This window comes from Ambystoma mexicanum, chromosome 9, assembly GCF_040938575.1.
Source record: "Ambystoma mexicanum isolate Mex_15411 chromosome 9, UKY_AmexF1_1, whole genome shotgun sequence".
In the NCBI taxonomy this organism is placed as follows: domain Eukaryota; kingdom Metazoa; phylum Chordata; class Amphibia; order Caudata; family Ambystomatidae; genus Ambystoma; species Ambystoma mexicanum.
The window spans coordinates 1468183325-1468203653 of record NC_090931.1 but is presented as its reverse complement, the minus strand read 5'-3'; the positions used below and the strand labels follow the sequence as shown (position 1 = coordinate 1468203653).

At 49.5% G+C, this 20329-nt stretch overlaps 1 protein-coding gene across 2 annotated transcripts in view; it reads left to right on the top strand.

The window, feature by feature from the left end:
* Positions 1-20329, top strand: part of ANKZF1 (ankyrin repeat and zinc finger peptidyl tRNA hydrolase 1) — an 803428-nt gene that overhangs the window by 368336 nt on the left and 414763 nt on the right. For both annotated transcript variants that reach the window (XM_069616921.1, XM_069616920.1), the window contains exon 9: positions 9953-10054. In XM_069616921.1, coding sequence (XP_069473022.1) covers positions 9953-10054 — 102 coding nt within the window. The remainder of the gene's footprint in view (positions 1-9952; positions 10055-20329) is intronic.

Below are 20329 nucleotides of genomic sequence, written 5' to 3'. Positions count from 1 at the left end.
GTGCAAACAAATTATTATTTCGTGCTAAGGAGTACTACATCATTACAGTGAAGGCAGTGCTCAATAACTAGCCAGCCAGTTAGGACATCAACGTGATGTAAACTGTGGAAATAGTAGAGTTATTTCATTCTGTGAACAAAGAAATAAGAAATGCCCTTTGGCAGAAAGGTCCGCGTTGATTAAGTGTTTGGTCGGGTTCAAGGTCTCCACTCCATCAATTAAAGCCCTTCCTTTGACTTAAGCCCTGTCAAGGCCTTAGAGGCCACCAGCCCATTTATTACCACAGATGTTTTTCAAAGAGCTTGCTGCGTGTCTAAAATGCGAGCTGTATTCCTTTCTCCGACACATTATGATCAAATGCGATTTCTGAGCTATTGCCATAAGTTGACAGCCGCAATCACATGACTTCAAGTGCACACTTGAAGTGATATGCGTGATTGCGGCCGTCAGACTCTCGCGGGCATGTTGTTCCATTAATGCAGCACCCTGGCCGTGTATCTCGTGGCTCGGTCCGGGTGCTCTATTCATGGAACAACATGCCCGAGAGTCTGATAATACAGCACCCGGGACGTGCACAGCGCCGCCTGTAACTTGCATATTAGCTAAAAAATGTATTATAGTCGCCCGCCCCAACTCCCCAAGCCCCCAAACAGAGTAGTACAGTACACTGTACTTACCTGATAGTGATGCATGTGCATCCACACTCGCTCGCTCCTGTTTTCGGAATGGCGGGGCCGCTGGGGGCTGACAACAACGCCAGGCAGCCAGCCAGCCCCAAGCTATCAGTGCGCAGACGTGCACATAGCCTGAGGGGCACGCCGCACCTGCACCCACCGGAGCCCTGAAGTGAAAAAGCAACAAACAAATGTTGCTAATTGCATATTTATTAGTCAATTGCACTTTGCTGCTGACCTGAGGGCAAAGGCCAGCCTGCAGCAGTGCTCACTGCTCGCTCCTAATAACACAAACACATCAAAATCAGGACGCCGCGCGGCGCCCCCTAGAGGCTGACTGATGTCAGGCAGCCGCCTGAGCTGCCTGACACAAAGACTGGCCCTGGGCTAGCCTCGACCCTTCCCAACTCTTCAACTATTCCTCCTGCTTCCCCCTATCAACTGGGTCCTCTTTATACAGGTCCGCAAAGAAGTCCCTTACGATGTTTCTCTTGGCCCCGTACACCCCCACCCATTCTCCAACGCATCAATAAATGCCTTTTGTTCTTTAGCCCTCAGTTGTGTTGCCAATGCTGTTCCAACCTTGTAGCCCTGTTCATAGAACTTTTGTCTACTTCTTAGAAGAGTGCTCTCTCCACCGACCTATTCGTGATTTGCCTCAGCTGACCCCTCACATTTTCTAATTCCCTGGCCACCTTATTCGATCCCTTCTCTTTATGCTGTTCCTCAAGTGCCTTAAACTCCCTTTCTAATTTCTCCTCCGCCTCCCTCTGCCGTCCTCTGGGCCTCTTGGATGCCTCTATAAAGAACCCCTTCATGTGCTGCTTAAACGCATCCCATCTCTCCCCGGGGTTACCCCTCTTGCCCCCACTCCCCCTCAAATTCACATATTTCATTCTCCGCCTGTTGCCGCACCTCATGGTCCCTAAGAAGATATTCCTCTAGCCTCCAGCCCCCCGCCTCTCCACGGATATTACCTCCTTCCCACCCTGAAGTAATCGGCGCATGGTAGTGTGTCACGAGACTAATATGTATGCCACTGGCCGCCTGCACTATACCCTGTATCGCCATTACATAGTCTATCCTAGAATATGTCTTGTGGACATGGAAGTAGCAAGTGTAATCTCTCTCTTGAGGGTGCCTCGCCCTTCCACACGTCACAGAGCCCTTCTTCCCTAAGCCTGTTCACCAGTTGTCTGGACATTGTCCCCGTTGCATGCCCCTGAGCCCCCCCACCCCCGATCTATCCCACATGGGATCAGCCGCCAGGTTAAAATCCCCCGCTATGATCACTTCCTCCTCACCGAATTTCCCGAGGTCCTCCAAGAATCCTCCCAGAAATGCCTCTTGTCCTGGTTGGGAGCGTACACTGATGCCCATGCGTATGGCTGCCCCCCCCCCCACCCTCTCTTTTACCATCACATACCTCCCTTCTACATCGCGCCTAACTATGGGTGCTTCAACTTTAATACTTTTATGTATTAGGATCGCCACCCCTGCACGTTTGGAGCCCCCCGTTGCGTGGCATTGCAGCACATAGTTCCTGCTGCGTTTGCCTCCCTCATCCCCCCTCATCAAGTGCGTTTCCTGGAGACAGATTATCTCCGACCCCTCCTTCTCTAGTTCTCTTAATATTGCTACCCCCTTGTTGGGGCTGTTCAGTCCTCTTACATTGCATGTTCTCAGTTTATACATCCCGCTTTAAGTGAATGCCCGTCTATTTTCTCCGGCACTGTCAATGCTCTCTGATTTGCTCTCTGATTTGATGAGCCATTACCCCCGCACCCTTCCCCACCCATCAGACTGGTTATAAAGTTATGTTGCTTTTTAAGCGCGTTGTCACCACCACATGGGGCTTCCTAATGCTGAAGTAAAGACTGAGCCCTAAGGAACAGCACAACTTTGACTAGGAAAAGTACCAGAACAACACAGGAACGAGTATGGTATTTAGGGCTCTTCAGACCTAAGAGTGGTCTTCCAGGCATCTCAAGACAATTGGAATGGAATTCCACAGTAAAGAGGTGTTCACCAAAAAGCTTCAGTGGCTTCCTTTTGCTCTAGTCTGGTTTAAGTAACCACTAAAAGAAAAGAGGTTCTGGATTGCAAGACAAGTGAAGGGGTGTATTGTGTACATACAGGGTCCTGGGCAGTTAAGTGCTTTGAGTCTTGCAAAGTACTTCAAACGGTGCTCTACTTTCCATGGACAACCACTGAAATGGCCAGAGTGTTGGTAATATGTGTTTGCAACCTCATAGCCTCGTGAAGAACCAGAACACAAACATTTGCACATTAAATACTTATGAAGACCAAGGTATACTTTGTTCAAATAGTCCAAAATAGATACCACCAGGGACGTGGTGCCATAAACCCTGTTTGGGACGCTAAACAATAAGAAAATGATGTTCACAACACTCAAGGTGTTGAGGTCTTTTTAACGACAGCCAGAGTAATAGAAAGTATGCGCAAGCTGCAAACCAAGAGAAGAATTAGCCTTAAACTACAATGAAGTTCGCTGACCAGCTAAATATCGGGACTGGAGCAATAACAGATCCCACTCCAAGACTGCAGAAAGCCTTCCAAACAGAACAAACACAACCTGGAAGTTCCAACTACACTTTATGAAAGATTCTGCTTCCTGGGAAACAGCCTAGTTGATGTGAATTGATGAGAATTGCAAAATCCAGACAAGTGAGCATGGAGGATGGAGAACTTGGAGAAGTACAGGATGAATGAGTAAGGACCTGTGATGAGGTCTACATGGTGTGAATTATGTGTAAGGACACCAGGGACATGTCTCTTTACATTGTGATGGTTGTAGGTCAAATGTTCGAAAACAAAAGGATCGAATGCCTTTTGTTCGACAGTAATAGGACCGAAAAAAGGGGCGCATTTTTTTTAATGTTTTTTTTTATGGGGGGGGGGTCCCCCCCGCCAACCCTCTGTTTTCTTTTTTAAAATAACTTTTTTTAGCAACCTAAAAAAAATATATATAAATAAATAAAAATTCAACCCTTTTTTCTGTCCTTTTACTGTCGATCAAAAGGTCATTCGATCCTTTTGATTGGATCATTTGACCGGACACCCATTGGCGATGCTAAAACCTTGTGCAGACACATTCTGGATTTTCATACATGGTTGTAGCTTATGGATCAAAACTGATTGGGAAGAATATATATATATTTCTGATGTTTGTTAATCTGCTTAGAATCACATGCTGTGCATAGGTCCGACATCCAGTGGTCACTGCGGAGTATTGCATTTTGTTTTTCGTAGTCGAAAAGGGGACGTCGACAAGGCGTGTCTGTAACACTATCCCTATAGTGACGTGCGTTGTACCCACAATCCCTCACACGTCGAGGTCCCTCAGATTGTTTTTTTCCGCCTAGCTTATGGTCGCCTTACGCGGAGCTCCTAGAGAGACATTGCTAAACACTTACTACGCACCTCGGTCCTTTATATATACTTATTGTTAAAGATCCCTCCCCTCGACTTTAGCTGTAAAGCTGTTTCTCCGCCGAGCAAGTTTTCGACGGAGGAGATCCTTCGGCGCTGCCGAACACGTGGCCAGGCCTCGCTGGCCAACATACAGTAGGGAGAGTGGGGGTTCGAACTTTCATCTTCTCGTCGAGAATGTCTTTCTTTCTCCCCTATCTTTCCCTGGGGGTTGTTATCACCAGTTTTTATTGCCTCAGCTATGGAGAGGACACCTTTTAAGTTTTGCCCACGCTGTAGGGGCAAATACACTTGGAAGGACAAACACAAGCTCTGTAATCGTTGCTTGCCCCTCGATCATAAAGAGGACAGCTGCGCGGCCTGTAAGCTCTTGAAACCAAGAACTCTTAAAGAACGGAAAGTTAAGAGGTGGGCAGACTACGCTATGTCGAAGTCAGTTTCCTCACCCGCCGCCGCTGTTACAGAAAGTGACGAGGAGGGTGATAACTCGACGTCCGTTACGGAAGTCATTAACCCCCAGAAGGAGCGCTCGCGCTCCTCGACGTCCGTCCCCGGCCCCGACGGGCTCGGCTCACGCCCTGCTTATGGGGATGAACACCCCGGCGACAAGGACGCACACAGACCCTATAGGCCTAAGCACACAACCCACGGCTCTTCTTCGTCGAGGACGAAGGATCCATCAGTGCCGAAGGGGACGCAGGGCACTCCGGCGTCTACCTCAGACCGTAAGGGTCTCAAGCCCCACCCGCAAACGCAGCCGCGACCAGCGATTGGGCTTTCATCTAACACGGGCGCTACCTCAAAAACATCCGACGTAACGCTCCATAGAGCGGCCGTCGAGAAACAACGCGTAACGCAGGCAACGTCGACTCCAGAACCCTCTACTGACGAACTCGTTGTCGAGAGCCTGGCGAGAATTGTTTCCGAGGACAAACGTAAGCGGACGACGAAACAGACGTCGAATACCGCACCAAAAGATATAGAAACGCCGAAAAAGCACAAAAGTAGCCAGGAACTGCCCCCTTCATCTAAGGGCACTTCTGAACTACCGGAGGGCTTTTCTGAGGGCGACGGAAACCTTTCGTCGACGTTGTGGGAGCGTTCTAAGCATTTTGAAGGTGAAAACACTGATTTCCCCCCTCTAGACTATTCAGGGGTTCCCCATGAGACCCTTGAAAGACTCCATTCTTGTAAGGAAAAAATGGAAAGGTTTTTGGGTAGCCAAAACCCACCCACACCCAAAAGACCAAGAGAATGGACCCAGGATGACCCTAGGGTCAAGATTCCTAGACTGTTTCCCCCTTCTACAGACGCATATGACCTCACTGAAGAGGAGCAATACCTCCAGGAAGATGAGTTTTTGGGTGGAGAGGAAGAACATGAGGAAGAGAGGTTTGAAGAAGACCCTTACACTAGTGCAGGAGCTTTTGAAGAGGATACAGCTACTTCACACCCCTGGCACTCCCCATCAGTGCAGCCTTGGCAATCCCCATCAGTGCACTCAGACCCTGATGTCTTTCAGCCTTCTCCTCCCAAGGACTCACCTATTGGAAACACCTCCCCCATAGATGACCAACCTTCACTTAATGCACTGTTGCGCAAGGCAGCAGCGCATTTTGAAATAGACACAGGGGAGACTCTTCCGGACATAGACTTTGTAGAAAGAGTTATTAAAGAAAAAGCCCCGGTCAGTCAGTCTATTCCGCTCCTGGCTTCTATAAGGAGAAGAATAACTCCTTCCCTTTCCAATCCGGCCTTAGTCAGAGGGGTCAACCCTCGGATAGAAAAGCTCTTCAGCCCTTCGTCCTCTGACCCTTTGTACATCAGGGGACATTCTATTCCGGACTCCCTTGTAGTGACTAATACAAGAAAAAGAGCGGGGGTACCACGATCTACTAGTGAGGCACCACCTGACAAAGAGGGCAAGAAGCTCTATGCACTTGGGAAGAGAATCACGACCTCCGCCGCCTTCTCAACCAGCATTGCAAATAACAATTCCCTACTAGCTAGCTACGCAGATGCACAGTGGAGCAAGCTGCGCAGCGAAGCAGAGGACGCACCAGAACCCCTGCGTTCACGCCTGCTAGCTATAAAATCAGAGGGAACTCTTGTAAACCAGGGCATCGTAAAGAACTCCTTAGATGCCGCAGAAACAGCTGGCCGTTCCCTGGTTCAGGGAATACTTCTCAAACGCCATGTCTGGTTGCGCAATTCGGGTTTTAAGCCGGAAACACAGGCTTCCCTGATAAATAAACCCATAGAACAAACACATCTGTTTGGAAAAGCAGTTGATGAGGCCCTAGAACATGCGAAGAAGGAGTTTGATACCATCAAGACTCTTGACCAAATTTCTAGGCCACCTAACAGACGCAGCTATGGCATTAGACGCTCCTTTTGTGGCCAACGCCAGCAACAAAGCCAACAGCAATTTTACTCTGCTACCAACTGGCCCTCTAACCAAAGCACCCAGTTCAGTCAAAGAGGCCAACGTCGTGGCAAAGGAAGAGGGCGCGGCTCCAGTCCCAAAGGCCCCACGCCCAATACCAACAAATGACCCGAAGATTCGGGTCCCCTCCCATGCATCACCGGTCGGGGGCCGGCTAACATCGTTCCTTTCAGCATGGGAGGGAATAACATCAAACCGCTGGGTATTGTCCACCATCGCCCACGGATACTGCATCGAATTCAACGGTTCCCCGAAATACAGACCCCCACGGAACCGACTTATGACACCGGAACACCTCACTATTCTTCTTCAAGAAGTAGAAGAGCTACTGAAAAAAGAAGCTATAGAGGCTGTCCCCCTATCTCAGGTAACAGAAGGTATTTATTCAGTGTACTTCCTTGTACCCAAAAAGGATTTAACCATGCGCCCTGTATTAGATCTGCGTCCAGCGAACAAGTTTGTCAAACCCCAAAGGTTTCGTATGGTGACCTTGCAGGAAGTAATCCCACTGTTATCACAGGGGGATTACATGACAACACTAGACATGAAAGATGCATACTTTCATATTTTAATGTTGCCAGCGCACAGAAAATACCTCAGGTTCAAGATAGAGAACAAACACTACCAGTTCAGAGTACTACCCTTCGGGATAGCATCTGCACCAAGGGTATTTACGAAAGTACTGGCAGTGGCAGCGGCCCACATGCGCAGGTTATCCATCCCGGTATACCCTTACCTCGACGACTGGCTAATAACAGGGAATTCTTACGAAACATGCTTCTCCAATACCCAAAAGACCGTAGACCTTTTGTCCCAACTGGGCTTCTCCATCAACGAAAAGAAGTCCAGCTTAGACCCCAGCCAAATCAAACAATTCCTAGGGGCTCTAATTCGAACAAGGGACGGCCTCGTCTTCCCTTCCAACGAGAGGGTCCAAAACATGCTGTTTCAGATCCCCTCTTATGTGGCAGGTCGAGAGGTGACGGTACGCAAAGCAATGCGCTTGCTAGGGATGATGGCGTCATGTATTTATTTGGTACCTCACGCGCGCTTGCGCATGCGCCCAATGCAAGAGTGGCTTTACAGCCAGTGGTGTCAGGCCAGCGGACAATGGGACGATCTAGTGGTGGTCTCGCAGGCCTTGGTTCTCTCGCTACGGTGGTGGACAAAGGAAAACCTGTTATTAGGGAAAAGTTTTGCCACACCCGCAGTGGAAGCCACTCTAACCACAGACGCATCCCTTACAGGATGGGGGGGCTCACCTATCCCATCAGACTGCTCACGGAGTGTGGACTCCGAGCTTAGCATCCAAGCATATAAACCTGCTGGAATTACTAGCTGTGTTCAAAGCACTGAAAACCTTCCAGGAACACTTACAAGGAAAGACAGTGATGGTCCTCACAGACAGCACCACAGCCATGTACTACCTCAACAAGCAAGGGGGTACGCACTCTCCAGGACTGTCCAAGCTGTCCCAGAATATATGGAAGTGGGCTCTCAAACACAACATGTTCCTACTATCACAACATGTACCAGGGGAACTCAATCTGCTAGCAGACAGACTCAGCAGAGACTTCCCCCTGCCCAAAGAGTACGAATGGCAATTGCACGAAGACATCGTTTTAGACATCTTCACGCAATGGGGTTTCCCGGAAATAGACCTGTTCGCAACCCTGGAGAACTCACAATGCCAAAGTTACGCCTCCAGGTACCCCCAAAACCAGTCCAAGGGGAACGGTCTGTCGATGCAATGGTCAGGGAAATTTGTTTACGCCTTTCCCCCGACTCCCCTCCTCAACAAAGTGGTGCACAAGATGCACCAAGAGCAGGTTACCATGATACTAGTGGCCCCAATGTGGGCCCGGCAGCCATGGTTCGCTCACTTGATGGAGATGTCCCTATCTCCCCCAATGAAACTTCCCTGCCCGTACAACATGCTGTCACAAGACAAGGGCAGGACACTGCATCCATGCCCTCAGACCATGAACTTAGCAGCCTGGCTCCTGAGGTCATAGAATTTGGACATTTACATCTCCCTCAAAGATGTATGGACATCCTCAGGGAAGCCAGAAAACCTAATACTCGCCACTGCTATTCTAGCAAGTGGAAAAGATTTGTCATCTGGTGTAGAAGTAAGAACATCAACCCGGTTGACTGCTCTGCCACTAACATTATTCTGTACTTGACCCATTTACTGGATTCAGGTCTAGTGTTTAATTCCATTAAAGTCCACCTAGCGGCACTTTCTGCATACACCACTTCCCAACAGTGTCGTGGTGGAAGATACCAGTTATCAAGGCCTTCATGGAAGGGGTAAAGAGAATACACCCCCGATAGCTAACCCAGCTCCCGGATGGGACTTAAACGTGGTACTTTCCAGACTCATGGGCACTCCTTTCGAACCCATGCACAAGGCAACTCTTAAAAACCTCACTCTTAAGACTGCTTTCCTAATCAGTTCTTTGTCTCGGTGGCAGCAGGAAGAGAAGGAGGTGCAGTCTCTAAGTCCACTATATCTAGATGGATTGTACAATGCATCACTCTCTGTTACACTCTTGCTAAGAGAGAACTACCCTTCAAGCCAAGAGCACATTCCACTCGAGGCACTGGGGCTTCCATAGCATTCATTGCAAATGTTCCCCTTGAGTCCATCTGCAAAGCGGCTACCTGGAGTTCTGTGCACACCTTTACAAAACACTACTGTCTAGATGCACACTCTAGATCTGACTCCCAGGTGGGACAGGCAGTATTAAGACATCTTTCTCTACTGTTCCTTCTCATAACCCACCGCCAACTCCGGGTACTGCTCGCTAGTCTATGCACAGCATGTGATTCTAAGCAGATTAACAAACATCAGAAGACAATGCATTACTTACCGTAAAGGCATTTCTGATGGTTGTATCTGCTTAGATTCACATGCGCCCACCCTTCCTCCCCGCTCGGATGGAAGGAACATAGACATCCTTTCCTATATTTCTCTCTTTTCTGTACTCACTCACGTATAGAAGGCTCCCTCAGGGCAGAAAAATACAAACAGAGGGACCTCGACGCGTGAGGGATTGTGGGTACAACGCACGTCACTATAGGGATAGTGTTACAGACACGCCTTGTCGACGTCCCCTTTTCGACTACGACAAACAAAATGCAATACTCCGCAGTGACCACTGGATGTCGGACCTATGCACAGCATGTGAATCTAAGCAGATACAACCATCAGAAATGCCTTTACGGTAAGTAATGCATTGTCATATATATATATATATATATATATATATACACCGTTTGCGTCAGTGGCAGTGTAAAGGGAAAGTTAGTCTCCGCTAGCAAAGTGTGATTATTTGATTACTGTGTGCTAATGAAATGTTCATCTCTTTGTCAGGCAAGGGAACGCTAGTCGCCGATATCACAAGTCCAATGAAGAAAGACTGGAAGAAGGTGAAGAAATCCTTTGCAGAAGAGCTGCCATGTGCAGATACCACCAGTGAGTAGCACGTTACTTTTTGAAGTCATTCTTTCTGTGTAGCTTTACGGAGTGATGGTTCTTGTTAGTGTGGCTAATGGTAGGTTTTTTCCCTTTTAGCCACCCCTCTTACCCCTCCAGGTAGTGTATACGTTTTAGTCGACTCAGATGAAGAAGCTGAATTCTCGTGGCCCCAGTCAAACTTCCCTGGGTAACTGGATGGCAAAGGGTTTTGAAACATGGCAAATAATGTGGGGGCTGCCTCTCTTTTGATCCTTTGTTACATCAGGTAACACCTCTCTCCAGCGGGACAGCCCCTCAGCAGGAGCTCTCCTGGTAAATAGGAATCAAAGGGCACACCCTAAACAAAAGGACTAGCCCCCCACCAGGGTGTTGCATACCAAAGATCTTTTGATGCCATGAGTCAGAGAAGAGGGTTGAGTTTGTGTGATCAGAGGAAACTCAGCCCAGCAGGGGAAGGATTTCTTATGTTAGCCATTAGTCAGACGCTGTCCTTGCAGTTACTCAATTTTTACTATCTGTTTTTAAGCACTTTTGATTTAAATTTATTGTGTATTTTTATTGTGTTAAACTGTCTAGATTCGAATTTGTCCGGAAATAGTATTTGTAGCACATTGCACTTTACCTTCCTGATAGCCGACTTTATTTAAGTACATATTATTCATTGCTGCAGCTCCCGGGGACTTCCCCTGCTGAATCACGTACGCTGCATTGTTGACTACAACTCCCAGTGGAGTTGTAGTCCATTTGCCTTCTTATTTACTTTCAGGCGCGTGAGCGCCGGCATGTCGGAGACTAGCAAGTCTGCGGCAGACGCGCCAGCGCTGAACCCTGTCGAATGGCTGCTCAGGAGAGAGTGAGAAGCTGTTCCATGACCTGGTAAGGGATATTAGTGAGGTTTCCTTTTGCAAACCAAGCCCCATTAACAGGTATTTAGTGAAGCCTGGGTCTGTAGAAAAGGAACTTTTTCCTCTGGCAAAAATGCATTGCCTGTCAAAATGGTGTTTCTGAATACGAGATCATAAGACAAACATGCGCTTGAAGTGCGAGATTATATTATAGATTGACATTATGGCATTACAGAGACGTGGTTACAAGATTCAAGTGGCCCAAACATTGATTTAGCTACCCCACCTGGTTTTTCTTTAAACATCGTGTTGCTATATCATCCCCCTCATGAAACATTACACTTTCAGGACGACTTTGCTGAGCTTTTATCGTTGTTGCACAGACCCAGTACAGCTTCGATTGTGTTGGGTGAATTCAACAACTGGTTGTTTAATCCGCTTGACCTTCAAGCTCTTCAACTTGAGAAATTGTTCGCCACAAACAAATTTGTTATTGCGAATGGAAAGGAACCTACACATAAGTTGGGCAACGTATTGGACTGGGTGACCAGTAGAAACTTAGTCCTAAGCCTGTTGTTGTCCAACCTCGCGTTTGGCCTGACCATTTTCTTGTTACTTCTAATTTTGTGTTGCCATGTATTCACCATCAGAAAAGTAACCCTATGTGCAATAAAATTGGTCAAGAAAACCTGGAATCTTCTCTGTCTTCACTGATGTCATCAACACCTGTCTCAGATTCACCCAGTTTTCTGGTGTCGGAGTCTGCTTTTTGGACATGTTAGATCGTGTTCCCCTCACTACCACGGAAAGTATAAGAGAAAAGGAAAATGATCAAAAATTGTATGGTGAAGCTCTACATGTTTTCAAAAAGGAGAGTGGAAAGAGCCTGGATGAAGGATCAGTCTCCAGTAAATAGGGAGGAATGGAAAATGATTGAGAGAATATATAGATCAGATGTTTTACTCGTTAAAAAATCTTTTTTGGACAACCAAATTGTCCAAGCAGAAAACAACTCAAAGAAATTGTTTCAGATTTTGAGGGACCTTGATAAGCCCCCAGCCATGCTACAGAAATCTACCCCTACTAATACTGACTGTGAAAAATATCCAAGCCTCCTTTGCAGCTAAAATATTTATTTGATAGCCCAACTAAGATCCAGGCCAACCTGGTGGGTATGGAGTGTATGAACTCAACTATACAGGCCCATACTTTTGATCAATCCCCTTTTTTTGGGGTTGAATTTAGGAGTATAACTGAGGATATCTTGGCCAACATTAGGACTAAAATGAGGCTAACTGCTTGTGCAGGAGAACTCCTGCCGTTCAGAATCATCCTGAACAATAAGACTCTGTTTCTCCCCTTTCTTATTCACCTTATTGACGCTAGTCTTCGGGACGGTTGTGTCCCTGAGGCATTGAAGAGAGTCTCTGTTACTCCCTTATTAAAAAAAACCTGGCCCTGATCCTAAAGACTATTCTAATTTTAGGCCTATTACTAATACTCCATTCTTTTTGAGGATTTTGGATAAAGTGGCCACTGTACAGTTCCAGGAATTCCTGGAAAAATCTGGAGCCTTTCATTCGAGACAATCAGGCTTTCGGACTAACTATGGTACAGAGAGCACATTATTGGATATGAAATCCAAGATGCTTCAGGTCATGGATCAAGGCAAGGTCAGCCTGCTGATGTTGTTGGACTTATCAGCAGCCTTTGCCCTTGTCGACCATGATACATTTTTGGATAGGCTGAAGGCTTCGGGTGGCATGTCAGGCAATGCCCTGGCATGGAGCAAGTCTTTTTTCACAGGTTGCCTGTCACGGATTGTTTGGGTCAACGCACGGCCTCCTGAGAAACTCCTGAAATGGGGTATCCCTCAGGGTGCGTGCATGTTCACATGTCTTTTCAATGTATACTGCCGCTCATTGTGGGTCTGTTGGCTGGGTGTCCACTTTACGAACTATGCTGATGACACCAAGCTCGTTTTTGAACTGTACACAGAGGACTCGGACATTATAAAAAAAGTATATACCGCAATCCCACAATGGATGACTAAAAGTGGCATGTGCTTAAATGCCAAGAAAACTGAGATGATGCTCTTTGGCTCACCTCAAGCAAGATCCAAGTTGGACCCACAATATGCAGCTTTTTGTGTGGAAGGTCACGATATCTGAACTGTGGATAGAGTCAAGTCATTTGGAGTAATTGTTTAGTCCTCTCTGAACATCAATGCTAACACAGAGAGCGTAGTGAATAAGGCACAGTATACACTACGGCTTCTAAGGTTAGTTAAGCCTTATGTTTCTGAGTCGAACTGTGCCATTTTGGTACGTGCTTTTGTGATGCCCTGGTTGGACTATTGTAATATCCTTATGCTGGGATCTGGTAACAACAATCGTAGACGACTTCAAGTCCTTCAGAATGATGCGTTACACATTGTTAAGAATATTCCGAGACGCAAGCCCATTTCTTCCCACAGGCGAAACTTCATTGGCTCCCTGTGAAGGCTTGTATCCAGTTCAAGGCTTTGACATTGGTGCATAAATGGGCAAGCCCCTAGCTACCTCAAAGAAATCGTCAATATGTGCACTCCGACAAGGCTCATTAGATCTAGTAAAGTGATCTGCATCTTAGCCCCTAGGAGCAAGAGGGCTAGACGATTGGGTATGTCTTTTATCTCTCAGGCTGCTCCCTTGTGGAAAAAGCTTCCTCTGTCTCTACGGGCCGAAACAAATCTTTGAAGTTCCGGAAGGGAGTCAAAACTGCTACTTTTGATTGATCTCCCTTCGCCATTCGTTTTCACTGTTTGATGTCCGTCATCTGCTCTTTTTTTCTCCTGCGCCCTGATGCCTGCGGGCTTTGGGTGCACTACAAGTGCAAATAACATAACATTACACCATCTTGTCTTCTCTGTACCTCTTCTCCGTTCCTGTCGCCGACACTTCTTTTAGCACAAAGCACTTTGGGTTTGATGCAACCAGGCAAATACCACTTGTCACAAGGACAAGTATTGGACCACTTAAAGCAGGCTTGCTTTCATCCAATCCCATGGGCCCTTTTACCTATGAAAGAGGGGGTCTCTCACCCCTTCTTTTGGACCAACCAGGACCCAGGAAAGAGTACATTTGATTTTGGAAGAGTTGACCACAGCCAATGACTGCCCTCTACCTAAGCCCCGCCTCTGGCAGCCATCTTCAGATTTTTACCGCACGTTCAAGTGTTGGGATCCTCATGCTATTGCTCTCGAGAAGAGGAAGAAATCCGAGCGGTCTTCTAAGACCTTTGAGGACGCCCCGGCGACGGGGGTCCAACACAAGGCCAAGCACCGCGAGTCCGCTGGCACCGGGAGCGCCGAACGGTCGGGCTCTACGGGCGCCAGGCAGGGCGGATCCTCCCCGGCACCATCAACCACGAGCCAACGCTCTGGTTCGGGTAAGAGGAAGGCCAAGCACCCGGCGAAGCTCCTGGAGAGGCCCCGGTCGAGCACGAAGGCCCCATCGGAGGGAGAGCGAGGCAGTGTCCCCCCCCCAAGGAGAAGGCGGTGAGCGCACCTAAGGTGGTGAAAGCCTTAATCCATCCGGCCAAGGCCTCTATCGAGACAGTCGCGGCGGCCCTGGCTCAGCCTGTGGAGGCTACACCAGTTGTGGTGACCTCTGGGCTCAGAGTCTCCCTGCCACCGTGGAGGGAGTCCTCTTTTATGCCCATCGACAGGACCCCCGTAAAACCTCCGACGGAGAAGAAAAAGGGGGGGCAGGAGGTCGTCGTGGATTCGGCCTCAACCTCTGAGGAAGAGCTGATCGAGGTCTTAAGGAGGGATCCCGACGTAGGAGACGACAATATTGTCGAGGGTGCCGACGGGGCCCCTGACCGCCCGTCGGACTCCCCTCAACCAGCACCGCAAGACAACACGGCGGCCATTTTGTTGGCTATACAGTCCTTATGCTCGGAGATAAGGACGAGACTGCCGTTACCACCAGCGGAGGAACCGCTCCCGACGGGGGACCCGGAGCCAGGCCCTTCTGGGAGCCCTCCCCCTAAGAGAAGAAGGATTCACCCTCCACCTCCTTTTCAGCCATCGCGCCCTGTTCAGCCCTCCTCCCCGTCCACGACTCGTGGGGATGATACGGGGACTGACACGGCCGCGACGGGTACGGACGACGAGGTTTACGACGAGGATCTGCCGTCGTCACATCCCACCCGGGCTTCCCCGCCCGACGAGATTGGATCGTTTCACTCCATGATCGCCAGGGCATCCGAGCTCTTCCAGCTCTGCATGGAGGAGAAGAAGAAGGAAGGTTTCCTTTATCAACGGCGCGAGGCCAAGAGGAAGACGGTCCTCTCCGTGCCTCTACTGGACGATATTTGGGATGAGGGCCTCGCCCTCCTCAAGAACCCATCCACGACGCCGACTAGAAGGGATCGGTACGAGAAGAAGTACCGGGTCCCGGACGCGGCCCGACCCCGGACTCCGTCATCTTCGCGGCGGCCAGGAAGAAAGCGGGGGGGGGGGGTGTGGCCTCCACGTCGACTTCCCCGCCGGACGGTGAGGGAAAGAAATTGGATACGATGGAGCGCAGGGTCATCTTGTCTGCAGCGACTACAATTAAGGCGCCCAACGCCTTGGCTATCGTAGCCCTCTACGACAGGGAGCTGTGGTACAAACTGGCCCCCCTGCTGGACTTCCTACCGGACGACAAGAGGGCAGATGCCCTAGAGATCTTGCAGGAAGGTGAGGTGGCGTCGGACCACGCCATTACGATTGCGACGGACATCGCCGACACTGGATTTCGCCAGTTGGGCAACGGCGTGTGCCTTAGGCGGCGTGGATGGTTCAAGGCTACTGACTTCCGTCAAGACGTGCAGACCAGAGTCTTGGACATGCCGTTCGATGGAAACAACCTGTTTGGGAAAACAGTGGACGATTCCCTTCAAGCCATCAAAGCAGACATGGAGACGGCCCGAGCTCCCGGGGTTCTCCAACAACGGCGGCCGCCCTTTCGGAGCGGCGGAGGCAAAGGCGCCTCCAAAGGTTCCGGCGGCAGATTTTCCACCTACCGTCAAGCGGCCCGTTCGTCGTCGCAGGAAGCTTACAGGGGACGAGGCAAGTCAGGCGGACCCCGCCGTCGTCGCCAAGGAGGTCAAGGCGGCAAAGCCTCGTCGAAGCAGGACTGAACCGGCCGTGGGGTCGGGCCCCCACCGAAGCACCCCGGTGGGAGGCCGGCTGGCGAGCTTCGTCAGCGTGTGGGAGTCCATCTCCACCGACCGTTGGGTGCTGGACGCCCTAGCCCTGGGCCACGCGCTCAAGTTTCAAGGAAGGTGCCCGCGCGTCCCCCCTGTGGCCAGGAAAGAACTTCACGTCCCTCAACTTCTCTTAGAGGTAAAGGCGATGCTCAGGAAGGGCGCCATCGAACTCGTCCCAAAGAGGCTTCGGGGCTCCAGAGTTTACTCAAGATACTTCCTCGTGAAGAAGAAGACGGGAGGATGGCGTCCCATCCTGGACCTACGACGACTGAACAAATTCATCAAGGCACAGAAGTTCCGGATGGTCACCCTCCAACACGTCCTGGGTCAGCTGGAGGAGGGCGATTTCCTGTCGTCGTTGGATTTGGAGGATGCCTACTTCCATATTCCCATCCTAAAGGGACACCGAAAGTTTCTCAGGTTTGTGGTCCAAGGGCGTCACTATCAGTTCCGAGCCCTTCCCTTCGGACTAAGGTCGGCACCCAGGGTGTTCACCAAGTGCCTCGCACCGGTGGCGGCGCAGCTGCGCCGAGAGGGGATCCACGTCTACCCCTACCTGGACGACTGGCTCATCCGAGCCAAGACGAGGGAGCTCGCCGTGGAGCACATGGCAAGGACCGTCCAACTTCTCACGGTCCTGGGATTCTCCGTAAACTACGCCAAGTCCCACCTGGTGCCCGCGCAAGACGCACTGTTTCTGGGAGCGAGGCTCGACACAGTGTCGCTTCTGGCCTCCCCGTTGGAGGAAAGGACGAGGGCCATTCTGGGCAAAATGCAGCGGATGCTGGTTGCGGACGCGGCCAAAGTGAGGTCCATCAAGTCCCTCCTCGGAATGATGTCTTCTTGCATTTACCTCATCCCCCTGTGCAGGCTCCGGATGCGCCCGTTGCAGGAGTTCCTGGACGCGCGCTGGATCCAGACGACGGGCAGCTTCGAGGAGAGGATCACACTCGACGAGAGTTTCCGACGAGCGATCCGGTGGTGGGGCGCCCGCGCGCATCTGACAGCGGGCATGGACTTCCAGACCCCCGGCCACCAGGAGACAGTGACCACGGATGCCTCCCTGAAAGGGTGGGGACCAACCAGGATCCCAGTATTCACTACATTGGACTGATCGAGCCATGTTCGCTGCATTAGAACCAGAAGGATCCACTGATGCTGCCTTTGGGACTCACTCAGATCTTTGGACCACAATGCTCACCACATCACCCACCAAAGCCCCATCACCTCACTGGCTCGATCCCCAGCGCCCTTTAGAGACAACTTGGAACTGCCACTTCGATCCAAGCACCGAACTGCCAGAACTTCGCATTGCAGCTGTAAGGAACTTATGGTGACAACAGTAAAGACAGACACAAGTGATCACAGTTCAAGGGTGTTTATTAAACTGTAAGTGCAGGGTGGAAAAACGCAACAAACATAAACCTAAATCTAAGATGGCAGCAAGCATCGACCATCAAATGAAAAAAAAGGCAGTCCTTGTGGCGTTGTGTCAAAATAAAAGGGCCTATACTAAGAAAAATCTTTTGCCAATTCCTTACAACTAATTACACAAAGAGTGTAGGATAAGGTTTCAATAAAGAAAGAAGTGTTCATAAATAATAAGTCAGGATGTGATTGCCTTGAGGTCTCCCTTCCCCACGTTTTTAGCATGGGACAAGGCGGGAATCTGGAACACAGCACACACTCGCGCTTTCCCAGCACAAGCCAACAGTTCTGCATCAGCTATCAATTTCTTCGATGGCCAAGTCTCCTCTAACAAAATGCTCTTGCCTTCGAGGCCTGATGTTCTCAACAAACACAAAGTTCGGTTCTGCAAACTCTTATGGTGATGGCTTCACCCCTGGTTTCCCCTCTACTGGGCGCAGACCCCTCAGAAGTCGTATTCAACAAATTAACAAGACAGTTACTTTCTCAGTGTACATTTGGGTGAGAACTTTCCACCCTTGGATCTCCCTTGGCCGAGCTCGGACCCAATTGACAAGGGGGATGCTTCACTTCCCCTTGTCTTGCAATGCTCTCAGCTTTCACAAATCTGAATGTCTTTTCAAACAAGATAGTGTGAACTTCCCTCGATTGAGTTCACTCTCGCCAGCCTTCGTAACACACTATTCGCATCCCTCTGTCGGTTTCACTCTTGCCAATCTTCACGAAACACAGTTCATGTACTAATTTTCATCAGGCGTGATTCACTTCCCTTAGCTTTCACAATTCTCTGTCGGTCAAAGACTTTTGACGCTACAGAGGATTTTACAAGACCCCTGTTTGACCACTTTAACTGTACTTCGCCTCTTCCCAAGGCCTTCTGGTTACGGTAGTCTTTACCGTTTGGTAATCACCCAGAGTTTCCTGCATGAGCACCCATGTGGTGTCGTACTCCCCTGTATCTGGTTTTCCCTTACTTCGTTAATATCCTTTTCAAAGTTCAACTTAGCCTTTGGCTACTTTTCATTTAACACAGTTCGGTTTCTTATCGACACTGCCCTCGACTCACCGGCTGTGATGAACTGCTTGGCTTCCTTTCGCCTCGGAGTCCAGGTTGCTACCCGGCTTGGCAATCAGCGTAGGAGGGTCTTGTGTACCGTTGACATCTGGTGCAATACACGCTGGCTATTGTTTGCAGACTTCTCATTCTCTCTGCAGAGGTTTCACGGGCCTTTGTCGGAAAGGGCAAGGTCGACTCTCTTAATTGTCACCCTCTCGGTCTGCGCCGTCTTTCTCCTCCTCTTGAACTGCCGTGCTGAGTTAGCTCTTACGTCGTGCTGTCTGCCTTGCTCGTAGGGTGCTGTTGTGCTCCACCTTTTATCCCTGTGGGGAAGGGAAAGAACCGTCAGGTGTGTGCGATTCAGGTCAATTGCCTGACTTTGCTAGACCTTGTATTGGAACATATCAGATAAACGGCTTTGGTGTTAGTCCGTTGTCATTCGTGTTGTGCGAAAGTGTTTGTTTGTGTTGGAAAAGGGGGGGGGGGCAGTGTTTTGGAATATCCTACGTGGTAGGATGGGAAAAAGGTGTTAGAAGGGGGGGATACCGCGTCTTGCCCGTTGCTGTCCCACTCCCCAAGGAACCCTCATCCAGGTGATCCTCCCTCACTGGTCCACCCCCAGCAACTGGATCCAATAGTGATGGCCGTGTCCTGGCCCCCTGGATGACAGATCCCTGGGGACTAGCCAGGGAGACCCCTTCAGGTTTCTCACATATCCTTCCCCTACGCAAGGTGAATATACCTGTTTTTTGGAAAGATTTCCTGTCATAAAGACTGGCCAAAGAAAAGGGTTGAGAGATGTCCAGTCACTCTTGCATATTCCACTGATTGGTTTTAATAGGTAGCAGTGACATGATTTTATCTGATTCTCTACTTTAACCTACGAATTGGGTTTCAAAGGCTGTCTTGGGTTTCATGTGTTTTGAGTTTTCCCAATCCCATACTGGAGAGTTTTAGGAGTTATGATTTTCCTGCCAGGACCTCTGAGGCAGAAAATCTCCAAAGGGGGGTGGAGATTCCTGTAGGAGAGTAGCAAAAATGAGGAAGTCTCGCCCCAGGATGACTTCCTCTGTGAGCCCTGGAATTATGGCTGATGGTATTGCACATGTCTTACCCAGGATTTCTATGTGTACTGATATCTTAGCATAGATTTCATTATACCCATGTACACATGTTACTCGGACTAGAGTTGTGTGGTTTATATCTTGTGGTTTAACTAAATCGCCCCGTATAGCGGTCTGTTTACTACTTAAGTCGATTAGACCTTTTAGCTGTTTCCCATTTACCCAAGCCTTTTCATAGGTGAACTCGGTGGGGGCTTGACATAAGCAGATGCTAAAGGTATCTAGCTCTTCGTCGGCTTCTTCCTACTCCTCCCCCTTTAAGCAGCCTATTTGCATAGGTTCGTAATTTGTATTCTTTGGACAGTGTCTAGCTAGATGTCTGATCGCTCTACATGAAAAACAGACCAGAGGAGGTGGTTTGCTTCCTCCCTTCTGCTTTCATCTTTGGGTCTTGGGTCAGGTTTGTTGACCACAACTCTTAATCGAGGAATCCCTTCCTTGACTCTATATGACCCCCCCCCCCCCTGCTTGTTTATCTATTCCCTGCGATGTAGGGCGATGATGGGCTTATGGTCTCTTCGATCTTCCCATCGATGGACTTGATGGTTTTGCGCAGTCTCAATGGCCATGGCTGGGGTAG